Here is a 26,650-nt window from a genome sequence, read left to right as displayed (position 1 = left end):
TCCTCTCCCCTCCACTCTCTCCACCGTGTCTCCTCTCCTCTGTGTCAGTGTACTAATCCAGTCTTAGATGTGTCTCCTCTCCCCTCCACTCTCTCCACCGTGTCTCCTCCCCCCTCCTCTCCCTCCCCTCTCCTCTCCCCTCCCCTCTCCCCTCCACTCTCTCCACCGTGTCTCCTCTCCTCTGTGTCAGTGTACTAATCCAGTCTTAGATGTGTCTCCTCTCCCCTCCACTCTCTCCACCGTGTCTCCTCCCCTCTCCTCTCCCCTCCACTCTCTCCACCCCGTGTCTCCTCCCTCTCCTCTCCCCTCCACTCTCTCCACCGTGTCTCCTCCCCTCTCCTCTCCCCTCCACTCTCTCCACTGTGTCTCCTCTCCTCTCCCCTCCCCTCTCCCCTCCACTCTCTCCACCCATGTCTCCTCTCATCTCCCCTCCCCTCTCTCTTCCCTCTCTCCACCCATGTCTCCTCTCCTCTGTGTCAGTGTACTAATCCAGTCTTAGATGTGTCTCCTCTCCCCTCCACTCTCTCCACCGTGTCTCCTCCCCTCTCCTCTCCCCTCCACTCTCTCCACCGTATCTCCTCTCCTCTGTGTCAGTGTACTAATCCAGTCTTAGATGTGTCTCCTCTCCCCTCCACTCTCTCCACCGTGTCTCCTCCCCTCTCCTCTCCCCCCCCACTCTCTCCACCGTGTCTCCTCCCCTCTCCTCTCCCCTCCACTCTCTCCACTGTGTCTCCTCTCCTCTCCCCTCCCCTCTCTCCACCTGTGTCTCCTCTCCTCTCCCCTCCCTCTCCCCTCCACTCTCTCCACCCATGTCTCCTCTCCTCTGTGTCAGTGTACTAATCCAGTCTTAGATGTGTCTCCTCTCCCCTCCACTCTCTCCACCGTGTCTCCTCCCCTCTCCTCTCCCCTCCACTCTCTCCACCGTGTCTCCTCCCCTCTCCTCTCCCCTCCACTCTCTCCACCGTGTCTCCTCTCTCCTCCCCTCTCCTCTCCCCTCCACTCTCTCCACTGTGTCTCCTCTCCTCTCCCCTCCCCTCTCCCCTCCACTCTCTCCACCGTGTCTCCTCCCCTCTCCTCTCCCCTCCACTCTCTCCACCGTGTCTCCTCTCTCCTCCCCTCTCCTCTTCCCTCCACTCTCTCCACTGTGTCTCCTCTCCTCTCCCTTCCCCTCTCCCCTCCACTCTCTCCACCCGTGTCTCCTCTCCTCTCCCCTCTCCCTCCACTCTCTCCACCCGTGTCTCCTCTCCTCTCCCCTCCCTCTCCCCTCCCTCTCTCCACCCGTGTCTCCTCTCCTCTCCCCTCCCCTCTCCCCTCCACTCTCTCCACCCATGTCTCCTCTCCTCTCCCCTCCACTCTCTCCACCGTGTCTCCTCTCCTCTCCCCTCCACTCTCTCCACCGTGTCTCCTCCCCTCCCCTCTCCCCTCCACTCTCTCCTCTGTGTCTCCTCTCCTCTGTGTCAGTGTACTAATCCAGTCTTAGATGTGTCTCTCCCGCTTGTCTTTGCTCTGTCAGTTCTCTGAGTGTTTGAGTTAAGTCACAACACCCATCTAAGCCTGTAAACCTCCCATTTCAACAGAAAACAACCCCAGAGCTTTTCTCTCTTTCTCTCTCTACAAACAAAGGGGATGGGATTGACAATGTCTCTCTTTCATCTAAAACAAAATGATTTATCAGTATGCAGCACCATACAGAAGAGACTTTCTCTGCTGATGTCTGTATGAGCCATCACATGTATTACTGCTGTGTGTGTTTGTGTGTGTGTGTGTGTGTGTGTGTGTGTGTGTGTGTGTGTGTGTGTGTGTGTGTTTGTGGCTCACACTGTGATAGATCCTTCAATCTTTATAAACATCAGTACAACAGTACATGAGTACAACAGTACATCAGTACAACAGTACATGAGTACAACAGTACATCAGTACAACAATACATAAGTACATAAGTACATCAGTACAATAGTACATCAGTACAACAGTACATCAGTACAACAGTACATGAGTACAACAGTACATCAGTACAACAGTACATGAGTACAACAGTACATGAGTACAACAGTACATGAGTACAGCAGTACATGAGTACAGCAGTACATGAGTACAGCAGTACATGAGTACAGCAGTACAGCAGTACAACAGTTTGTCAGTACAACAGTACATGAGTCAGTACATAATTGTCAGTACATAATTGTCAGTACATAATTACAGCAGTACATTTTTATTCCGGACAAGCTGAACACCTTTTTCGTCCTCTTTGAGGATCACACAGTGGCACCGACGCGGCCTGCTACCAAGGACTGTGGCCTCTCCTACTCCTTGGCCGATGTGAGTAAGACATTTAAACGTGTTAACCCTCGCTGCCGGACCAGACGGCGTCCTCAGAGCATGCGCAGACCAGCTGGTTGGAGTGTTTACGGACATATTCAATCTCTCCCTATCCCAGTCTGCTTTCCCCACTTGCGTCAAGATGTCCACCATTGTTCAAATCAAATCAAATGTTATTGGTCACATACACATACAGTATTTAGCAGATGTTATTGCGGGTGTAGCGAAATGCTCATGTTCTTAGCCCCAACAGTGCAGCAATATCTAAAAACGATTCACAACAATAAACACAAATCTAAAAGGTAAAAGAATGGAATTAAGAAATATATAAATATTTGATAACCACCTGAGCCCCGGCCTGTTCACCACGCTATCATCCAGTAGGCGAGGTCAGTACAGGTGCACATTTCCTTCGACCTCATGGCTTGGTTTTTGCTCTAAGATGTACTGTCAACTATTAGACCTTATATAGACAGGCGTGTGCCTTTCATAATCATGTCCAATCAATTTAAATTACCCCAGGTGGACTCAATTTCGAAGGGTCTGAATACTTATGTAAATAAGGTATTTCTGTTTTTTATTTTAATAAATTGGCAACACACGCAGTACCACACATACATACACATAAACACGCAAGCATGCACACACACACACATGCACACACACTGACCTCCTAGCTCCTCTGTGGAGATGCTGGTGAGTTGGAAGGTTTCGCTCCCTTCAGACAGTGTCCGGCTCAGGAGACTTCCAGTGTAGAGCAGAGTAGACCTGACGTGGTGGAACGGCATCTTCTCTCTGCAAAGATCACACATATAGTTTGAATGCTGAGGGTCTGTGTGCAAAAATAAGTGTGTGAAGGAGAGTGTACATCCTCCATCTTTCTCTCCCTCCTCCCCTCTAATCCTTACCTCTTCCTCCCTTGCTCCCAAGTCTCCCTCTCTCCCTGCCTACTTGTCCGCATTTCCCTTCCTCCTCCCATTCCCTCCACTCCTCTCCCTCCTCCCATTCCCTCCACTCCTCTCCCTTCCTCCTCCCATTCCCTTCCCTCCACTCCACTCCTCTCCCTTCCTCCTCCCATTCCCTCCACTCATCTCCTCCTTCCCTTCCCTCCACTTACCTCCTCCTCCCCTTCCCTTCCCTCCACTCATCTCCTCCTTCCCTCCACTCATCTCCCTTCCCTCCACTCATCTCCCTTCCCTTCCTTCTCCCATTCCCTCCACTCCTCTCCCTTCCTCCTCCCATTCCCTTCCCTCCAATCCTCTCCCTTCCTCCTCCCATTCCCTCCACTCCTCTCCCTTCCTCCTCCCCTTCCCTTCACTCATCTCCTCCTTCCCTTCCCTCCACTCATCTCCCTTCCTCCTCCCCTTCTCTTCACTCATCTCCTCCTTCCCTCCACTCATCTCCTCCTTCCCTCCACTCATCTCCTCCTTCCCTTCCCTCCACTCATCTCCCTTCCTCCTCCCCTTCCCTTCACTCATCTCCTCCTTCCCTCCACTCATCTCCTCCTTCCCTTCCCTCCACTCATCTCCCTTCCCTCCACTCATCTCCTCCTTCCCTTCCCTCCACTCATCTCCCTTCCCTTCCATTCCTCCTCCCCTTCTCTTCACTCATCTCCCTTCCCTCCACTCATCTCCTCCTTCCCTTCCCTCCACTCATATCCCTTCCCTTCCTCCTCCCCTTCCCTTCACTCATCTCCTCCTTCCCTTCCCTCCACTCATCTCCCTTCCCTTCCTCCTCCCCTTCCCTTCACTCATCTCCTCCTTCCCTCCACTCATCTCCTCCTTCCCTTCCCTCCATTCATCTCCTCCTTCCCTCCTCCTCCCTCAGTTTCGGTCTCAGGCACCTGGCCCATAGAGATAAAAACCTGAATAAAGTCCTGTCACTCTCCATCACTTAATCTAACCCTGCTATCCCTCCCTCCCTCCCTCCCTCCCTCCCTCCCTCCCTCCCTCCCTCCCTCCCTCCCTCCCTCCCTCCATTCCACCTTGCTCCCATCACCTCATTAACCACGCACGTATATTATTATATTATATTACCCCCCCCCCCTTTATTTCATCCCTTTCTCTCACTCTCTCTCCCTCCATCATTTATTCTAACCCTCCTGTCAATGTGTCTGACTTGTTCCCATCCCTCCACTCTGTCCACAGGGACAGAGTGGCTCACTGAGCGACCCCACCAACTGACAGATGCACCGATGCTCACGTCATGACAAAGAGAGTTATCAACCGCAGAGAGAAAGAGAGAGAGATAAAGACAGAGAAAGGGGGAGACTGGCAGACAAAGATCCATGAAAGGGAGCAGAAGATGGAGAAAGAGGAGTGTTTTTATACACGGTACTATGACAGATATCTACAGGCCTGTTGCACAAAGAGACAGAGAGACATGTCTCTTTACTGCTGGGAGAGATTGAGAGGAAGGCCAGTCTACACACTTTCTTCTCTTCCCTTTCCCCCCCTCTGCTTACCTCTCCTCTCCACACAATGAAAAGACTCCTCTGTGGACTTTGAATCCCCTGTATAAAAGCAGAGGATGAAAGGACAGAAGAGGAGAGGAGAAACATATGCAGGGTAAAGGGTAAGAGAACTGGGAAATGTAGAGGTATGCTTTGATGACCTAAACAGAGGACATACAGTGCCTTTGGAAAGTATTCAGACCCCTTGACTTTTTCCGGGTTTGTTACGTTACAGCCTTATTCTAAAATGGATAAAATGTTGTTTTTTTCTCAGCAATCTACACACAATACCCCACAATATAAAAGCCAACACAGGCTGTCATAGATTTTTCCAAATGTATTTAAAATAAAAAACTGAAACACCTAATTTACATAAGTATTCAGACCATTTGCTATGAGACTCGAAATTGAGCTCAGGTGCATCCTGTTTTCATTGGAGTCCACCTGTGGTAAATTCAATTGATTGGACATGATTTGGAAAGGCACACACCTGTCTATATAAGGTCCCACAGTTGACAGTGCATTTTAGAGCAAAAACCAGGCTATCAGGTCAAAGGAATTGTCCGTAGAGCTCTGAGACAGGATTGTGTCGAGGCACAGATCTGGGGAAGGGTGCCAAAAAAATTCTGCCGCATTGAAGGTCCCCAAGAGCACAGTGGCCTCCATCATTCTGCTGCATTGAAGGTCCCCAAGAGCACAGTGGCCTCCATCATTCTGCTGCATTGAAGGTCCCCAAGAGCACAGTGGCCTCCATCATTCTGCCGCATTGAAGGTCCCCAAGAGCACAGTGGCCTCCATCATTCTGCTGCATTGAAGGTCCCCAAGAACACAGTGGCCTCCATCATTCTGCTGCATTGAAGGTCTCCAAGAGCACAGTGGTCTCCATCATTCTGCTGCATTGAAGGTCCCCAAGAACACAGTAGCCTCCATCATTCTGCTGCATTGAAGGTCCCCAAAAACACAGTGGCCTCCATCATTCTGCTGCATTGAAGGTCCCCAAGAGCACAGTGGCCTCCATCATTCTGCTGCATTGAAGGTCCCCAAGAGCACAGTGGCCTCCATCATTCTGCTGCATTGAAGGTCCCCAAGAGCACAGTGGCCTCCATCATTCTGCTGCATTGAAGGTCCCCAAGAACACAGTGGCCTCCATCATTCTGCTGCATTGAAGGTCCCCAAGAGCACAGTGGCCTCCATCATTCTGCAGCATTGAAGGTCCCCAAGAGCACAGTGGCCTCCATCATTCTGCAGCATTGAAGGTCCCCAAGAGCACAGTGGCCTCCATCATTCTGCTGCATTGAAGGTCCCCAAGAGCACAGTGGCCTCCATCATTCTGCTGCATTGAAGGTCCCCAAGAGCACAGTGGCCTCCATCATTCTGCTGCATTGAAGGTCCCCAAGAGCACAGTGGCCTCCATCATTCTGCCGCATTGAAGGTCCCCAAGAGCACAGTGGCCTCAATCATTCTGCTGCATTGAAGGTCCCCAAGAACACAGTGGCCTCCATCATTCTGCTGCATTGAAGGTCCCCAAGAGCACAGTGGCCTCCATCATTCTGCTGCATTGAAGGTCCCCAAGAGCACAGTGGCCTCCATCGTTCTACTGCATTGAAGGTCCCCAAGAGCACAGTGGCCTCCATCATTCTGCTGCATTGAAGGTCCCCAAGAGCACAGTGGCCTCCATCGTTCTGCTGCATTGAAGGTCCCCAAGAGCACAGTGGCCTCCATCGTTCTGCTGCATTGAAGGTCCCCAAGAGCACAGTGGCCTCCATCGTTCTGCTGCATTGAAGGTCCCCAAGAGCACAGTGGCCTCCATCGTTCTGCTGCATTGAAGGTCCCCAAGAGCACAGTGGCCTCCAACATTCTGCTGCATTGAAGGTCCCAAAGAGCACAGTGGCCTCCATCATTCTGCTGCATTGAAGGTCCCCAAGAGCACAGTGGCCTCCATCATTCTGCTGCATTGAAGGTCCCCAAGAGCACAGTGGCCTCCATCATTCTGCTGCATTGAAGGTCCCCAAGAACACAGTGGACTCCATCATTCTGCAGCATTGAAGGTCCCCAAGAGCACAGTGGCCTCCATCATTCTGCTGCATTGAAGGTCCCCAAGAGCACAGTGGCCTCCATCATTCTGCTGCATTGAAGGTCCCCAAGAGCACAGTGGCCTCCATCATTCTGCTGCATTGAAGGTCCCCAAGAGCACAGTGGCCTCCATCGTTCTGCTGAATTGAAGGTCCCCAAGAACACAGTGGCCTCCATCGTTCTGCTGCATTGAAGGTCCCCAAGAGCACAGTGGCCTCCATCATTCTACTGCATTGAAGGTCCCCAAGAGCACAGTGGCCTCCATCATTCTGCTGCATTGAAGGTCCCCAAGAGCACAGTGGCCTCCATCATTCTGCTGCATTGAAGGTCCCCAAGAGCACAGTGGCCTCCATCATTCTGCTGCATTGAAGGTCCCCAAGAGCACAGTGGCCTCCATCATTCTGCTGCATTGAAGGTCCCCAAGAACACAGTGGCCTCCATCATTCTGCAGCATTGAAGGTCCCCAAGAGCACAGTGGCCTCCATCATTCTGCTGCATTGAAGGTCCCCAAGAGCACAGTGGCCTCCATCATTCTGCTGCATTGAAGGTCCCCAAGAGCACAGTGGCCTCCATCGTTCTGCTGCATTGAAGGTCCCCAAGAGCACAGTGGCCTCCATCGTTCTGCTGCATTGAAGGTCCCCAAGAACACAGTGGCCTCCATCGTTCTGCTGCATTGAAGGTCCCCAAGAGCACAGTGGCCTCCATCATTCTGCTGCATTGAAGGTCCCCAAGAACACAGTGGACTCCATCATTCTGCAGCATTGAAGGTCCCCAAGAGCACAGTGGCCTCCATCATTCTGCTGCATTGAAGGTCCCCAAGAGCACAGTGGCCTCCATCATTCTGCTGCATTGAAGGTCCCCAAGAGCACAGTGGCCTCCATCATTCTGCTGCATTGAAGGTCCCCAAGAGCACAGTGGCCTCCATCGTTCTGCTGAATTGAAGGTCCCCAAGAACACAGTGGCCTCCATCGTTCTGCTGCATTGAAGGTCCCCAAGAGCACAGTGGCCTCCATCATTCTACTGCATTGAAGGTCCCCAAGAGCACAGTGGCCTCCATCATTCTGCTGCATTGAAGGTCCCCAAGAGCACAGTGGCCTCCATCATTCTGCTGCATTGAAGGTCCCCAAGAGCACAGTGGCCTCCATCATTCTGCTGCATTGAAGGTCCCCAAGAGCACAGTGGCCTCCATCATTCTGCTGCATTGAAGGTCCCCAAGAACACAGTGGCCTCCATCATTCTGCAGCATTGAAGGTCCCCAAGAGCACAGTGGCCTCCATCATTCTGCTGCATTGAAGGTCCCCAAGAGCACAGTGGCCTCCATCATTCTGCTGCATTGAAGGTCCCCAAGAGCACAGTGGCCTCCATCGTTCTGCTGCATTGAAGGTCCCCAAGAGCACAGTGGCCTCCATCGTTCTGCTGCATTGAAGGTCCCCAAGAACACAGTGGCCTCCATCGTTCTGCTGCATTGAAGGTCCCCAAGAGCACAGTGGCCTCCATCATTCTGCTGCATTGAAGGTCCCCAAGAGCACAGTGGCCTCCATCATTCTGCTGCATTGAAGGTCCCCAAGAGCACAGTGGCCTCCATCATTCTGCTGCATTGAAGGTCCCCAAGAGCACAGTGGCCTCCATCATTCTGCTGCATTGAAGGTCCCCAAGAGCACAGTGGCCTCCATCATTCTGCTGCATTGAAGGTCCCCAAGAGCACAGTGGCCTCCATCATTCTGCTGCATTGAAGGTCCCCAAGAGCACAGTGGCCTCCATCATTCTGCTGCATTGAAGGTCCCCAAGAGCACAGTGGCCTCCATCATTCTGCTGCATTGAAGGTCCCCAAGAACACAGTGGACTCCATCATTCTGCAGCATTGAAGGTCCCCAAGAGCACAGTGGCCTCCATCATTCTGCTGCATTGAAGGTCCCCAAGAGCACAGTGGCCTCCATCATTCTGCTGCATTGAAGGTCCCCAAGAGCACAGTGGCCTCCATCATTCTGCTGCATTGAAGGTCCCCAAGAGCACAGTGGCCTCCATCGTTCTGCTGAATTGAAGGTCCCCAAGAACACAGTGGCCTCCATCGTTCTGCTGCATTGAAGGTCCCCAAGAGCACAGTGGCCTCCATCATTCTACTGCATTGAAGGTCCCCAAGAGCACAGTGGCCTCCATCATTCTGCTGCATTGAAGGTCCCCAAGAGCACAGTGGCCTCCATCATTCTGCTGCATTGAAGGTCCCCAAGAGCACAGTGGCCTCCATCATTCTGCTGCATTGAAGGTCCCCAAGAGCACAGTGGCCTCCATCATTCTGCTGCATTGAAGGTCCCCAAGAACACAGTGGCCTCCATCATTCTGCAGCATTGAAGGTCCCCAAGAGCACAGTGGCCTCCATCATTCTGCTGCATTGAAGGTCCCCAAGAGCACAGTGGCCTCCATCATTCTGCTGCATTGAAGGTCCCCAAGAGCACAGTGGCCTCCATCGTTCTGCTGCATTGAAGGTCCCCAAGAGCACAGTGGCCTCCATCATTCTGCTGCATTGAAGGTCCCCAAGAACACAGTGGCCTCCATCATTCTGCAGCATTGAAGGTCCCCAAGAGCACAGTGGCCTCCATCATTCTGCTGCATTGAAGGTCCCCAAGAGCACAGTGGCCTCCATCATTCTGCTGCATTGAAGGTCCCCAAGAGCACAGTGGCCTCCATCGTTCTGCTGCATTGAAGGTCCCCAAGAGCACAGTGGCCTCCATCGTTCTGCTGCATTGAAGGTCCCCAAGAACACAGTGGCCTCCATCCTTCTGCTGCATTGAAGGTCCCCAAGAGCACAGTGGCCTCCATCATTCTGCTGCATTGAAGGTCCCCAAGAGCACAGTGGCCTCCATCATTCTGCTGCATTGAAGGTCCCCAAGAGCACAGTGGCCTCCATCATTCTGCTGCATTGAAGGTCCCCAAGAGCACAGTGGCCTCCATCATTCTGCTGCATTGAAGGTCCCCAAGAACACAGTGGCCTCCATCATTCTGCAGCATTGAAGGTCCCCAAGAGCACAGTGGCCTCCATCATTCTGCTGCATTGAAGGTCCCCAAGAGCACAGTGGCCTCCATCATTCTGCTGCATTGAAGGTCCCCAAGAGCACAGTGGCCTCCATCATTCTGCTGCATTGAAGGTCCCCAAGGGTACAGTGGCCTCCATCATTCTGCTGCATTGAAGGTCCCCAAGAACACAGTGGCCTCCATCATTCTGCAGCATTGAAGGTCCCCAAGAGCACAGTGGCCTCCATCATTCTGCTGCATTGAAGGTCCCCAAGAGCACAGTGGCCTCCATCATTCTGCTGCATTTAAGGTCCCCCAAGAGCACAGTGGCCTCCATCATTCTGCTGCATTGAAGGTCCCCAAGAGCACAGTGGCCTCCATCATTCTGCTGCATTGAAGGTCCCCAAGAGCACAGTGGCCTCCATCATTCTGCTGCATTGAAGGTCCCCAAGAGCACAGTGGCCTCCATCATTCTGCTGCATTGAAGGTCCCCAAGAGCACAGTGGCCTCCATCATTCTGCTGCATTGAAGGTCCCCAAGAGCACAGTGGCCTCCATCATTCTGCTGCATTGAAGGTCCCCAAGAGCACAGTGGCCTCCATCATTCTGCTGCATTGAAGGTCCCCAAGAACACAGTGGCCTCCATCATTCTGCAGCATTGAAGGTCCCCAAGAGCACAGTGGCCTCCATCATTCTGCTGCATTGAAGGTCCCCAAGAGCACAGTGGCCTCCATCATTCTGCTGCATTGAAGGTCCCCAAGAGCACAGTGGCCTCCATCATTCTGCTGCATTGAAGGTCCCCAAGAACACAGTGGCCTCCATCATTCTGCTGCATTGAAGGTCCCCAAGAGCACAGTGGCCTCCATCATTCTGCTGCATTGAAGGTCCCCAAGAGCACAGTGGCCTCCATCATTCTGCTGCATTGAAGGTCCCCAAGAGCACAGTGGCCTCCATCATTCTGCTGCATTGAAGGTCCCCAAGAGCACAGTGGCCTCCATCATTCTGCTGCATTGAAGGTCCCCAAGAGCACAGTGGCCTCCATCATTCTGCTGCATTGAAGGTCCCCAAGAGCACAGTGGCCTCCATCATTCTGCTGCATTGAAGGTCCCCAAGAGCACAGTGGCCTCCATCATTCTGCTGCATTGAAGGTCCCCAAGAGCACAGTGGCCTCCATCATTCTGCTGCATTGAAGGTCCCCAAGAACACAGTGGACTCCATCATTCTGCAGCATTGAAGGTCCCCAAGAGCACAGTGGCCTCCATCATTCTGCTGCATTGAATGTCCCCAAGAGCACAGTGGCCTCCATCATTCTGCTGCATTGAAGGTCCCCAAGAGCACAGTGGCCTCCATCGTTCTGCTGCATTGAAGGTCCCCAAGAACACAGTGGCCTCCATCGTTCTGCTGCATTGAAGGTCCCCAAGAACACAGTGGCCTCCATCGTTCTGCTGCATTGAAGGTCCCCAAGAGCACAGTGGCCTCCATCATTCTGCTGCATTGAAGGTCCCCAAGAGCACAGTGGCCTCCATCATTCTGCTGCATTGAAGGTCCCCAAGAGCACAGTGGCCTCCATCATTCTGCTGCATTGAAGGTCCCCAAGAGCACAGTGGCCTCCATCATTCTGCTGCATTGAAGGTCCCCAAGAGCACAGTGGCCTCCATCATTCTGCTGCATTGAAGGTCCCCAAGAGCACAGTGGCCTCCATCATTCTGCTGCATTGAAGGTCCCCAAGAGCACAGTGGCCTCCATCATTCTGCTGCATTGAAGGTCCCCAAGAGCACAGTGGCCTCCATCATTCTGCTGCATTGAAGGTCCCCAAGAGCACAGTGGCCTCCATCATTCTGCTGCATTGAAGGTCCCCAAGAGCACAGTGGCCTCCATCATTCTGCTGCATTGAAGGTCCCCAAGAGCACAGTGGCCTCCATCATTCTGCTGCATTGAAGGTCCCCAAGAGCACAGTGGCCTCCATCATTCTGCTGCATTGAAGGTCCCCAAGAGCACAGTGGCCTCCATCATTCTGCTGCATTGAAGGTCCCCAAGAGCACAGTGGCCTCCATCATTCTGCTGCATTGAAGGTCCCCAAGAGCACAGTGGCCTCCATCATTCTGCTGCATTGAAGGTCCCCAAGAGCACAGTGGCCTCCATCATTCTGCTGCATTGAAGGTCCCCAAGAGCACAGTGGCCTCCATCATTCTGCTGCATTGAAGGTCCCCAAGAGCACAGTGGCCTCCATCATTCTGCTGCATTGAAGGTCCCCAAGAGCAAAGTGGCCTCCATCATTCTGCTGCATTGAAGGTCCCCAAGAGCACAGTGGCCTCCATCATTCTGCTGCATTGAAGGTCCCCAAGAACACAGTGGACTCCATCATTCTGCAGCATTGAATGTCCCCAAGAGCACAGTGGCCTCCATCATTCTGCTGCATTGAAGGTCCCCAAGAGCACAGTGGCCTCCATCATTCTGCTGCATTGAAGATCCCCAAGAGCACAGTGGCCTCCATCATTCTGCTGCATTGAAGGTCCCCAAGAGCACAGTGGCCTCTATCGTTCTGCTGCATTGAAGGTCCCCAAGAGCACAGTGGCCTCCATCATTCTGCTGCAGTGACGGTCCCCAAGAACACAGTGGCCTCCATCATTCTGCTGCATTGACGGTCCCCAAGAACACAGTGGCCTCCATCATTCTGCTGCATTGAAGGTCCCCAAGAGCACAGTGGCCTCCATCATTCTGCTGCATTGAAGGTCCCCAAGAGCACAGTGGCCTCCATCATTCTGCTGCATTGAAGGTCCCCAAGAGCACAGTGGCCTCCATCATTCTGCTGCATTGAAGGTCCCCAAGAGCACAGTGGCCTCCATCATTCTGCTGCATTGAAGGTCCCCAAGAGCACAGTGGCCTCCATCATTCTGCTGCATTGAAGGTCCCCAAGAGCACAGTGGCCTCCATCATTCTGCTGCATTGAAGGTCCCCAAGAACACAGTGGCCTCCATCATTCTGCTGCATTGAAGGTCCCCAAGAGCACAGTGGCCTCCATCATTCTGCTGCATTGAATGTCCCCAAGAGCACAGTGGCCTCCATCATTCTGCTGCATTGAAGGTCCCCAAGAGCACAGTGGCCTCCATCATTCGGCTGCATTGAAGGTCCCCAAGAGGACAGTGGCCTCCATCATTCTGCTGCATTGAAGGTCCCCAAGAGCACAGTGGCCTCCATCATTCTGCTGCATTGAAGGTCCCCAAGAGCACAGTGGCCTCCATCATTCTGCTGCATTGAAGGTCCCCAAGAGCACAGTGGCCTCCATCATTCTGCTGCATTGAAGGTCCCCAAGAGCACAGTGGCCTCCATCATTCTGCTGCATTGAAGGTCCCCAAGAGCACAGTGGCCTCCATCATTCTGCTGCATTGAAGGTCCCCAAGAACACAGTGGACTCCATCATTCTGCAGCATTGAAGGTCCCCAAGAGCACAGTGGCCTCCATCATTCTGCTGCATTGAATGTCCACAAGAGCACAGTGGCCTCCATCATTCTGCTGCATTGAAGGTCCCCAAGAGCACAGTGGCCTCCATCATTCTGCTGCATTGAAGGTCCCCAAGAACACAGTGGCCTCCATCATTCTGCAGCATTGATGGTCCCCAAGAGCACAGTGGCCTCCATCATTCTGCTGCATTGAAGGTCCCCAAGAGCACAGTGGCCTCCATCATTCTGCTGCATTGAAGGTCCCCAAGAGCACAGTGGCCTCCATCATTCTGCTGCATTGAAGGTCCCCAAGAGCACAGTGGCCTCCATCATTCTGCTGCATTGAAGGTCCCCAAGAACACAGTGGCCTCCATCATTCTGCTCTATTGAAGGTCCCCAAGAGCACAGTGGCCTCCATCATTCTGCTGCATTGAAGGTCCCCAAGAGCACAGTGGCCTCCATCATTCTGCTGCATTGAAGGTCCCCAAGAGCACAGTGGCCTCCATCGTTCTGCTGCATTGAAGGTCCCCAAGAACACAGTGGCCTCCATCGTTCTGCTGCATTGAAGGTCCCCAAGAGCACAGTGGCCTCCATCATTCTGCTGCATTGAAGGTCCCCAAGAGCACAGTGGCCTCCATCATTCTGCTGCATTGAAGGTCCCCAAGAGCACAGTGGTCTCCATCATTCTGCTGCATTGAAGGTCCCCAAGAGCACAGTGGCCTCCATCATTCTGCTGCATTGAAGGTCCCCAAGAGCACAGTGGCCTCCATCATTCTGCTGCATTGAAGGTCCCCAAGAGCACAGTGGCCTCCATCATTCTGCTGCATTGAAGGTCCCCAAGAGCACAGTGGCCTCCATCATTCTGCTGCATTGAAGGTCCCCAAGAACACAGTGGCCTCCATCATTCTGCAGCATTGAAGGTCCCCAAGAGCACAGTGGCCTCCATCATTCTGCTGCATTGAAGGTCCCCAAGAGCACAGTGGCCTCCATCATTCTGCTGCATTGAAGGTCCCCAAGAGCACAGTGGCCTCCATCATTCTGCTGCATTGAAGGTCCCCAAGATCACAGTGGCCTCCATCATTCTGCTGCATTGAAGGTCCCCAAGATCACAGTGGCCTCCATCATTCTGCTGCATTGAAGGTCCCGATGAGCACAGTGGCCTCCATCATTCTGCTGCATTGAAGGTCCCCAAGAGCACAGTGGCCTCCATCATTCTGCTGCATTGAAGGTCCCCAAGAGCACAGTGGCCTCCATCATTCTGCTGCATTGAAGGTCCCCAAGAGCACAGTGGCCTCCATCATTCTGCTGCATTGAAGGTCCCCAAGAGCACAGTGGCCTCCATCATTCTGCTGCATTGAAGGTCCCCAAGAGCACAGTGGCCTCCATCATTCTGCTGCATTGAAGGTCCCCAAGAACACAGTGGACTCCATCATTCTGCAGCATTGAATGTCCCCAAGAGCACAGTGGCCTCCATCATTCTGCTGCATTGAAGGTCCTCAAGAGCACAGTGGCCTCCATCATTCTGCTGCATTGAAGGTCCCCAAGAGCACAGTGGCCTCCATCGTTCTGCTGCATTGAAGGTCCCCAAGAGCACAGTGGCCTCCATCATTCTGCTGCAGTTACGGTCCCCAAGAACACAGTGGCCTCCATCATTCTGCTGCATTGACGGTCCCCAAGAACACAGTGGCCTCCATCATTCTGCTGCATTGAAGGTCCCCAAGAGCACAGTGGCCTCCATCATTCTGCTGCATTGAAGGTCCCCAAGAGCACAGTGGCCTCCATCATTCTGCTGCATTGAAGGTCCCCAAGAGCACAGTGGCCTCCATCATTCTGCTGCATTGAAGGTCCCCAAGAGCACAGTGGCCTCCATCATTCTGCTGCATTGAAGGTCCCCAAGAGCACAGTGGCCTCCATCATTCTGCTGCATTGAAGGTCCCCAAGAACACAGTGGACTCCATCATTCTGCAGCATTGAAGGTCCCCAAGAGCACAGTGGCCTCCATCATTCTGCTGCATTGAATGTCCCCAAGAGCACAGTGGCCTCCATCATTCTGCTGCATTGAAGGTCCCCAAGAGCACAGTGGCCTCCATCATTCTGCTGCATTGAAGGTCCCCAAGAGCACAGTGGCCTCCATCATTCTGCTGCATTGAAGGTCCCCAAGAACACAGTGGCCTCCATCGTTCTGCTGCATTGAAGGTCCCCAAGAGCACAGTGGCCTCCATCATTCTGCTGCATTGAAGGTCCCCAAGAGCACAGTGGCCTCCATCATTCTGCTGCATTGAAGGTCCCCAAGAGCACAGTGGCCTCCATCATTCTGCTGCATTGAAGGTCCACAAGAGCACAGTGGCCTCCATCATTCTACTGCATTGAAGGTCCCCAAGAGCACAGTGGCCTCCATCATTCTGCTGCATTGAAGGTCCCCAAGAGCACAGTGGCCTCCATCATTCTGCTGCATTGAAGGTCCCCAAGAGCACAGTGGCCTCCATCATTCTGCAGCATTGAAGGTCCCCAAGAGCACAGTGGCCTCCATCATTCTGCTGCATTGAAGGTCCCCAAGATCACAGTGGCCTCCATCCTTCTGCTGCATTGAAGGTCCCCAAGATCACAGTGGCCTCCATCATTCTGCTGCATTGAAGGTCCCGATGAGCACAGTGGCCTCCATCATTCTGCTGCATTGAAGGTCCCCAAGAGCACAGTGGCCTCCATCATTCTGCTGCATTGAAGGTCCCCAAGAGCACAGTGGCCTCCATCATTCTGCTGCATTGAAGGTCCCCAAGAGCACAGTGGCCTCCATCATTCTGCTGCATTGAAGGTCCCCAAGAGCACAGTGGCCTCCATCATTCTGCTGCATTGAAGGTCCCCAAGAGCACAGTGGCCTCCATCATTCTGCTGCATTGAAGGTCCACAAGAGCACAGTGGCCTCCATCATTCTACTGCATTGAAGGTCCCCAAGAGCACAGTGGCCTCCATCATTCTGCTGCATTGAAGGTCCCCAAGAGCACAGTGGCCTCCATCATTCTGCTGCATTGAAGGTCCCCAAGAGCACAGTGGCCTCCATCATTCTGCTGCATTGAAGGTCCCCAAGAACACAGTGGCCTCCATCATTCTGCAGCATTGAAGGTCCCCAAGAGCACAGTGGCCTCCATCATTCTGCTGCATTGAAGGTCCCCAAGGGCACAGTGGCCTCCATCATTCTGCTGCATTGAAGGTCCCCAAGAGCACAGTGGCCTCCATCATTCTGCTGCATTGAAGGTCCCCAAGAGCACAGTGGCCTCCATCATTCTGCTGCATTGAAGATCCCCAAGAACACAGTGGCCTCCATCATTCTGCAGCATTGAAGGTCCCCAAGAGCACAGTGGCCTCCATCATTCTGCTGCATTGAAGGTCCCCAAGAGCACAGTGGCCTCCATCATTCTGCTGCATTGAAGGTCCCCAAGATCACAGTGGCCTCCATCATTCTGCTGCATTGAAGGTCCCCAAGAGCACAGTGGCCTCCATCATTCTGCTGCATTGAAGGTCCCCAAGAGCACAGTGGCCTCCATCATTCTGCTGCATTGAAGGTCCCCAAGAGCACAGTGGCCTCCATCATTCTGCTGCATTGACGGTCCCCAAGAGCACAGTGGCCTCCATCATTCTGCTGCATTGAAGGTCCCCAAGAGCACAGTGGCCTCCATCATTCTGCTGCATTGAAGGTCCCCAAGAGCACAGTGGCCTCCATCATTCTGCTGCATTGACGGTCCCCAAGAACACAGTGGCCTCCATTATTCTGCTGCATTGAAGGTCCCCAAGAGCACAGTGGCCTCCATCATTCTGCTGCATTGAAGGTCCCCAAGAACACAGTGGCCTCCATCGTTCTTAAATGGAAGAAGTTTGGAAACAAGATTCTCTGGACTGATGAAACCAAGATTGAACTCTTTGGCCTGAATGCCAAGTATCATGTCTGGAGGAAACCTGGCACCATCCCTGGTGGTGGCAGCATCATGCTGTGGGGATGTTTTTCAGCTGCAGGGACTGGGAGACTAGTCAGGATGGAGGCAAAGATGAACGGAGCAAAGTACAGAGTGATCCTTGATGAAAACCTGCTCCAGAGCGCTCAGGACCTCAGATTGGGGCGAAGGTTCACCTTCCAACAGGACAATGACCTTAAGCACACAGCCAAGACAACGCAGGAGTGGCTTCGGGACAAGTCTCTGAAGCCGATTGAACATCTCTGGAGAGACCTGAAAATAGCTATGGAGCAACGCTTCCCATCCAACATGACAGAGCTTGAGAAGATCTGCAGAGAGGAATGGGAGAAACTCCCCAAATACAGGTGTGCCAAGCGTCATACCCAAGAAGACTCAATTTTTCTGTTGCCAGTTCAACTTTTTTTGTCAAGTCAGCCAATGTTTTTCGTCTCAGCTCTTGCTTCTCCCCAGTCTCTCTTTTCGCTCGCCCTCCTGGTTTTGACCCTTGCCTGTATTGTCTCTGAGCCCGCCTGCCTGTCCACTCTGCCTGCCCCTGACCCTGCCTGCCATCCTGTACCTTTGCCCCACCATTACCGACCCTTGCCTGCCTTGACCTGTCGTTTGCCTGCCTTGTTGCCATAATAAACATTGTTACTCCGACACAGTCTGCATCTGGTTCTTACCTTAAAACCTGATAGTACGAACTGGCCATGACCGACCCAGCAGACCCGAGCCAGCTGCTCGAAGCCATCTCCTCCCATGGGGCCACCATTGGGAGCCCCGTTTATCTCCCTCCTGAACGCTTCAATGGAGAGTTGAGCACCTGTCGGGCGTTTCTAGCTCAGTGTACCCTCATTTTTGAGCTTCAGCCCTCCTCCTTCCCCTCAGATTGCTCCAAGATAGCCTATCTCATCACGCTAATGTCTGGGAGGGCTCTCACCTGGATTACTGCTGTATGGGAACAGCAGCCGGCCATATGTGTTAGTCTGGAGGGGTTCGTGGGAGAGGTGAAGAAGGTTTTTTACGCCCTGTTCTCCGGGAGAGAAGCTTCCCGGAAACTAATCCAGCTCTGGCCGGACTCCTGCAGTGTGGCTGACTCTGCAGTGGCCGGACTCCTGCAGTGTGGCTGACTCTGCAGTGGCAGGACTCCTGCAGTGTGGCTGACTCTGCAGTGGCAGGACTCCTGCAGTGTGGCTGACTCTGCAGTGGCAGGACTCCTGCAGTGTGGCTGACTCTGCAGTGGCAGGACTCCTGCAGTGTGGCAGACTCTGCAGTGGCAGGACTCCTGCAGTGTGGCTGACTATGCAGTGGCAGGACTCCTGCAGTGTGGCTGACTATGCGGTTGATTTCCACACGTTGGCAGCGGAGAGTGCTTGGAACCAGGAAGCACTGTTCGATATGTTCCTGCACGGCATCTCGGATTTCTATTCCCTCATCGCTTTGACCATCCAAATCGATGGGCGATTAAGGGAACGACAGTGGGAGAGGAAATTCGACTTTGCTCACACGTCCAGGGATTCCACCTTGTCTCCGAGTCATCCCAGAAGTCCTCGACAATCCCGATCTTCCCCGAGAGTCGCCGAAGACGGCTGAGTCACCGCTCCTTGAGCCTTTGCAACTAGGTAGAGCTGGGCTATCGCCAGTGGAACGGCAATACAGGATCAACATGAAGAGTTGCCTGTATTGCGGGACTCTTGGTCATTTTGTGTCCTCTTGTCCTTTAAAGAGACCAGCCTCACTGGTAGGAGCGAGTACTCTAGTGGGCCATATGGAGAACTTTCCTGCTTCCCCTGCTCGCACCCCTGTTTATGCCATTCTGCTGTGGGGAAGGCTGTCTAAATCTCTCTGGGTCCTCATTGACTCTGGGGCTGATGAGAGTTTTTTGGACGCTACCCTGCTTCCCGAGCTGAACATCCACACTCAGCCCTTCTCCACTCCCATGGATGTTAGTGTGCTTGACGTGTACTCTTTAGGTCGGGTCACTCATATTACCACTCCCCTCAACCTACGGGTGTCAGGGAATCACAGCGAGACTATTCAATTCCTGCTCGTCAAGTCTCCTCAGATTCCCATGGTATTGGGATTCTTCTGGTTCAAGCGACACAATCCCCTCATAAACTGGTCTACTGTTGCCATCATGGGCTGGAGTTTGTTCTGCCACACCCAGTGTCTGAAGTCAGCGCAACCTGCCCCGGGACATCTTCCTGGGGAGTCGGAAGGTGCCCCGGACCTCTCCGCCATTACTGTGGAGAACCAGGACCTTCGGGAGGTGTTCAACAAGGCCCGGGCCACTTCGCTTCCGCACCGACCATATGACTGCAGGATTGACCTTTTCCCTAGCACCACTCCGCCACCGGGGATGACTGTACTCACTGTCGGGAACGGAGACCAAGGCTATGTACACCTACATTGAGGACTCCCTAGCTGCAGGATTTATACATCCTTTGTCCTCTCCCTCCAGCGCAGGATTCTTCTTTGTGGAGAAGAAGGACAAGATCCTGTGACCGTGCATTGACTACCGGGGACTCAACGGCATAACGGTGAAGAACCGCTACCCGCTACCACTCATCACCTCTGCCTTTGAGCTACTCCAAGAGGCCACCGTGTTTTCCAAGTTGGATCTATGGAATGCCTACCATCTGGTGCGGACAAGGGAGGGGGTTGAGTGGAAGACCGCCTTCAACATGGCCAGCGGCCACTACAAGTATTTGGTCATGCCATTTGGCCTCACCAACACCCCAACTGTGTTCCAGGCTCTGGTAAATGATGTTCTCTTTAACATGTTGAACCGGTTCGTCTTCGTCTACATTGATGACATCCTCATCTTCTCCCGCTCCCCTCAAGAACAGGTTCTCCACGTCCGAAAGGTTCTTCAATGCCTCCTAGATAACCAGCTGTTTGTTAAGGCAGAGAAGAGAGAGAAGAGCGAGTTCCATCGCGCCACCATCCCCTTTCTGGGGTACATAATCTCCGCTGGGAGTGTCCAGAGGGATCCTGGGAAGGTGAGAGCGGTGGTGAATTGGCCTCAGCCTTCGTCCAGTGTGCAGCAGCAACGTTTCCTGGGGTTTCGCCAACTTATGGGCACCGCTTCATCTGGGGTTACAGCACCCTGTCAGCACTCACTTCACCCAAGGTTCCGTTCACGTGGTCCTCTGTCGCTGACCGGGCGTTCCAGGACCTTAAACACCGCTTCACCACTGCTCCTATCCTGGTTCATCCTGACCCGTCCCGTCAGTTCGTGGTGGAGGCCGATGTGTCGGATGTAGGAGTGGGGGCGGTCCTGTCCCAGCGTTCTGCTCTGGACCTGGAGCTACATCTTCTTCTCCCATCGCCTCAACACAGCGGAGATAAAAAAAACAATGTGGGAAATCGTGAGCTTCTCGCAGTGAAGATGGCATTGGAGGAATGGAGGCACTGGCTGGAAGGGGCAGAACATCTGTTCATCGTACGGACCAACCACAAAAATCTGGAGTATTTCTGAACCACCAAACAACTCAACTTCAGGCAAGCTAGATGGGCCCTGCTGTTCATACGGATCAACTTCTCCATCTCATATCGACTGGGAGACCATAGCCCCACGGCTATTACCCCGGAGACCATCCTTCCCACCTCGTGCCTGGCAACGGCACTCAGCTGGGTTATAGGGAAACAGGTCCGGGAGGCACAGTGTTCCCACCGGACCCTAGCTTTTGTGCGACGACACTTTTGGTGGCCCACCATGGTCCCTGACGTCTCTGCATTCATCGTTGCTTGCACAGTGTGTGCTCAGAACAAGAGACATCGGCAAGCTCCGGCTGGCCTCCTGCAACCTCTGCCTGTCCCTTACCGTCCCTGGTCCCACATATCCCTGTATTTCATCACGGGTCTCCCCCCGTCTGAGGGCAACACTGCCATCCTGACTGTGGTCGATCGGTTTTCCAAGGCCACCCACTTCATTCCTCTCCCCAAACTACCCTTGGCCAAGGAGATGGCCCAGCTCATGGTGCAGCACGTCTTCCGTGCTGCACGTCTCCGACCGGGGTCCCAGTTCTCGTCCCAGTTCTGGAAGGCGTTCTGCACCCTCATTGAGCTGTCGGGCAACCTGTCCTCTGGGTTCCACCCCCAGTCCAATGGCCAGTCAGAGCGAGCCAACCAGGACCTTGAGACAACACTGCGCTGCCTGGTCTTGCCAACCCCACCACCTGGGGCCAGCAGCTTGTGTGGGTGGAATACTCACGCAACACCCTTCCCTGCTCTGCCACAGGCCTATCGCCTTTTGAATGTTCCCTGGGGTATCAGCACCCGCTCTTCCCCGAGCAGGAGGAAGAGGTCGGCGTACCTTCTGCCCAGATGTTTGTCCGCCGCTGTTGTTGTACCTGGAGGAGAGCCCGGTCGGCCCTCCTCAAGACCACCTCCAGGTATCGACAACAAGCGGATCGCCATCAGACCCCAGCTCCCGGTATCGTCTTGGGCAGGAGGTATGGCTATCCATCTGGGATCTGCCCTCCGGGTGGAATCGCGCAAACTCTCCCCATGGTTTATTGGCCCATTTCCCATCTCTAAAATTATTAGTCCCACTGCTGTTCGTCTTCTGTTGTCCCATACCCTTTGTATACACTCCACCTTTCATGTGTCCCGAGTTAAACCCATGTCTCACAGCCCTTTGCCCCAGCTCTTTATCCCTACTCTGGTTATCGACCCCTGCCTGCCTTGACCTGTCGTTTGCCTGCCCTGTTGCCGTAACAAACATTGTTACTCTGACACCATCTGCATCTTGGTCTTACCTTCAAACTTGATCAATTGAATCAATTTTAGAATAAGGCTGTAATGTAGCAACATGTGTAAAAAGACAAGGGGTCTGAATCCTTTCCGAATGCACTGTAGGTTTAAAATGTTTCATTTGAATATGTCTATGTGAGGGCTGCAGGTTAATGTGTGTGTGTTCTATGGGGGAGGTACTTAGCCCATCTGCTCTTGGTTCTAATCCTGTCCCACTTGCTCAGGTGCACTGAGAAGGCCCTCAGGTCGCCACAGCAACTAGATGTTCCACATTCCTCTAACGAGCCACACACAAACACAGTGAACTATAACCTTACACACAGTGAACTACAACCCCCACAAACCACCTTAAACAATGTTCTCTGTATCTGTCTATCTGTCTCTGTCTGCATGTCTCTATATATATCTTTATCCGTTTCTCTCTCTTTCTTTCTCTGTCTCACTCTCTCCCTGTCTCTATATCTGTCTTTCCCCCTCTCTCGCTCCCTCTATCTCTTGTCTCTGCTTAGAGCAATAAAAATATGCTAAAATAACCTCTGAATTAGCTGTGGGATGAAAAGAAGGACACATTAACTCTGTTGCTTGGAATCAGACAGACTCAGACGTGAGGTGACAGGTTGAGACTGCAGCGGGAAACCTCTGTGTCATGTATTATAGAATTGTTGTCTGGATACAGACTGCCAACACAGGTTTAGAACAGGGGCGGAGAGTGACAGTCAGGATAGGATGAGTGTCTCTGTCTCTCTCTGTGTGTGTGTGTGTGTGTGTGTGTGTGTGTGTGTGTGTGTGTGTGTGTGTGTGTGTGTGTGTGTGTGTGTGTGTGTGTGTGTGTGAGTGCAGAGGCCCCATAGGATGGAGAGAAAAAAAGACAGAAGAGGTTGGGGAGAGAAGAGAGGGGGCAGAGCAGCCACACAGATTGAAGGGAGAGAAGAGAGGGGGGAGGGAGAGAGATGTGTTGCTCACACCTTAGTCGTTCCCGGTGGACAAAGATGCATTAGTGGTGGAGGAGAGGTCAAGGTCGGTACAATATCTATCACACGCCATTACACACACACACACACACACACACACACACACACACACACACACACACACACACACACACACACACACACAAAAATCTTTGATTATACACCTACACACCGTGACATAACCATTGACGCAGCCTGCAGGTTGGTCAAGTCTTCTCTTGCTGGACATCTAACATAATTTGACGATAGTCCAATATCCAAACATGTTGTCTAAATGTGATCAATAGACGTTGAACTGACACCTGTGTCCAGTGGGAAACATGTTGTCTAAATGTGATCAATAGACGTTGAACTGATGCCTGTGTCCAGTGGGAAACATGTTGTATAAATGTGATCAATAGACGTTGAACTGATGCCTGTGTCCAGTGGGAAACATGTTGTATAAATGTGATCATACTCAAGAAATATCCTGTGCCTGAGGTTGGTCGAGTTGTTAAGGCCACCGCCCTCTGTACATATACGGTCCTCAGCCTGCATGGAATGGAATCCTGGCCCTTTGGTCTTCTCCCTATCTTCCTACTATCCTCCTACTGTCCTGTCTGTCTGTCTATACTGTCCTGTCTGTCTGTCTGTCTGTCTATACTGTCCTGTCTGTCTGTACTTTCCTGTCCTGTCCTGCCTGCCTGCCTGCCTGCCTGCCTGCCTGCCTGTCTGCCCTGTCCTGCCTGCCTGTCTGTCTGTCTGTCTGTCTATACTGTCCCGACCTGTCTGTCTGTCTGTCTATACTGTCCCGACCTGTCTGTCTGTCTGTCTGTCTGTCTGCCTGTCTGTCTGTACTGTCTGTCTGTCTGTACTTTCCTGTCCTGCCGGCCTGTCTGTCTGTCTGTCTGTCTGTACTGTCTGTCTATACTGTCCCGACCTGTCTGTCTGTCTGTCTGTCTGTCTGTCTGTCTGTCTGTCTGTCTGTCTGTCTGTCTGTCTGTCTGTCTGTCTGTCTGTCTGTCTGCCTGCCTGTGTGTCTGCCTCCTTGCTCAGTTCATCTTCATCTCCTTGCTCAGTTCATCTATCCCTGTCAATAATACTGGAAAAATACTTTAAAATATATTTTTTTCAATAAAAAAGGTGGCCTGTGGGCCTGTTAAGATTTCAGTGTTACGATTTTTGGGCAATTTCTGTTAAACTAATATATAACGATGAGCTTTTGGCTGATCAGTGGGCAACAGCCGGCCCAAGACGGGCAGGCCCGGTTTTCTGAATGGCTGAGCTGAGGTCATACAAACTCACATTCCATTTCAAACGCGGCATCAGCCTAGAGACAGGGTCCGACTCTATCATCAGTTAGACAGCCCAAAAAAAAAAAGGGTGACTATATGTTCTACGTTGTCACTTCACTCAAAACGTCTTCATTTTGTTGACGGCTCGCACAGTGATGTTGGGTGGTGTGGATAAAATGCCAGGGCCAAATTCTTGTCCCAGTCTGCCCCTGTTTCCCTGGTCCCTTTACCTGCAATTGAATTCTTAACAGCTGACCTGGACAGGCAGGGAGGGCAAAACAGCTGGACTGACAATATAAACTTTCATCTCCTTTATCAGCATACTCAGCCCTGTTATTCAACACATTTCCAAAATATCATGTTATCTGTAGTCTATGTTATTATGACCCAACACAAAATCCGCATGTGGAAACTAACTCTATAAGGCTCAAACAGAGCCATATATATATATCTCCAGACACAACATTCACGTTCTTCTCAGACACAACAGTGGTGGATACAGTGAGTTCCATCTAGTGACTGTCAACTACTTCCGGTAAAAATGCAGAAGACCTGGCTGAATTTTTTGTATCACTATCAGAACATAGGCCTACAGAACTAGGTCTCTACCTGTTCACCGGAAATAACAACAGGATCAAAGCCCGTGTTGTTTTTCTTTGGAAAACACCCTGATTAAGAATAACAGGCTACTGCAAATTGTGATATATTTCTATACTGTCACTATGCTGACACCCAGTCATTGTAGACATGTTGTCAAACCAGCGGTCATGATGAAGTAGCCGAGTAGCCAAAAACCAAAGTCACCTTGCGCAGTGACAGGACTAGTACAGCAGCCTAGGTTTCACACAGCACCAGTGAGTATAGCCCGCTTGTTGATGTTTCTTACCCCCACGGACTGCAGTTTACATTCACCGGCACCTCAACCGAGGCTAGAGCCAGGCTCTCAATTCCGTGATGGTCACCCGTTGCGCGCGGATCCTCTCCCGCCAACTCCCGGGGAGGTGAACCGGCGACGTCTACCGGGCGCAGCGGTAACTCCACGAGCCCGAATCTCTCCGGTCCCATCATCACCAGCCTGACTGTGCCTCCGGGCGGGAAAAGGTCTGTTACCGTCTCCGTTACACAAAGCAGGATTTAAGCAGGAGCGTGTATGAGTGCCCTTGGTCTTCTGACAGTGTGATTTGAAAGAAGCACAGAGAACCCTAATAGTCCTACAAGGACAATCAGTGTCTGTGTCTTTGTCCTACACTACACTTGGCTACTACTGTACTACGGTCCAAGCAACTAAACACACCGACTGTCCGATGGAGAGAGCAGCCCGCGAAAATCATTTCCTTTGTTACCATGACTTGCGCCATCCTGCCAAGACGACCCAAGAGACCTGAGTGTGACAAGAAAATAGCGAATTTTCTCCATCCGTTACAATCGTTGTGTCGCACGCACGCACACACACACAAACACACACACACCAGAGAGATGTGTGCAGTTTTACGGCAATTCTACCCATTTTGCCATGGGGTAGAGGGAAATCATTTTCTTTTTAAAGCACATTTCCTGCAGTTCTTTACCTTTTTCCAAGACTTATGCCATATGAATGATATCTGAGTGAGAGTGATTAACAAAATCAATGGGGGCCCTCTGGAAGTCAGGGCCCCTGAGCACCTGCCCTGCGAGCCTGTCGGTATTCAGTCGTGATTACTACAAGTTTAGATAGCTGGCTAGTGGCTAGACTAACTTACCAATCTAAAAATGGTTATATGGCATGGCTAATTGAGTGACTATCAGTGACTGACATAACAAGAGAAGAACTGCTGATGCACAACCACATTTGGAAATTGCACCTTGTGTATTCTGCTATTCTAACAGTTAGTTGAGACCCCAATGGAGTTCCTAAAAAAATACATATATATATTCTGGGTGGGGGCCCCCCTCACTTATGTCGCTTATGCCAGGAACCGGCCCTGCACACACACATGCGCGCGCGCACTCTCTCCAGCCATTATCATACTCACAGTTCATCTGTCTTGTGATGATTGTGCGCATGACAGGTGACATATTTGGCCATGATGGTTTATGACCGGTTTATGGTTTCTGACACGATATTGCCCCAATTTATCAGAGAGAGAAACATGGACTGGAGAGGTGAGAATGTTAAACCACACAGTGGTGAATTAGCCTACGCCTGGAGTTGTAGCTTGTGCTTTTACCTGATAGTGGACAACAATTCAGGTGCTCCCCACTGAATACTACGCAACACATGCTGCAATAAATAGAAGCAATGGTGTCTCTCTCTCTCTTTCACTATCTTATTCACACACACACACACACACACACACACACACACACACACACACACACACACACACACACACACACACACACACCATTATCATGTAGGCTATGAACGT

The 26,650-nt window shown here is 52.2% G+C and overlaps 1 protein-coding gene across 1 annotated transcript in view; it reads right to left on the bottom strand.

Annotated features, from left to right (window-relative positions):
- The window catches only part of caln2 (calneuron 2), a 54,914-nt gene extending 51,774 nt beyond the window's left edge, over positions 1-3,140 (bottom strand). The window contains exon 1 of the mRNA XM_065004581.1: positions 2,990-3,140. Within this exon, the coding sequence (XP_064860653.1) occupies positions 2,990-3,131 (142 nt within the window). The 5' untranslated portion in view covers positions 3,132-3,140. The remainder of the gene's footprint in view (positions 1-2,989) is intronic.
- Between the last annotated feature and the right edge of the window lie 23,510 nt (positions 3,141-26,650).

Source organism: Oncorhynchus nerka, linkage group LG19, assembly GCF_034236695.1.
Source record: "Oncorhynchus nerka isolate Pitt River linkage group LG19, Oner_Uvic_2.0, whole genome shotgun sequence".
Classification (NCBI taxonomy): domain Eukaryota; kingdom Metazoa; phylum Chordata; class Actinopteri; order Salmoniformes; family Salmonidae; genus Oncorhynchus; species Oncorhynchus nerka.
This window is presented reverse-complemented; position numbering and strand designations above follow the sequence as displayed.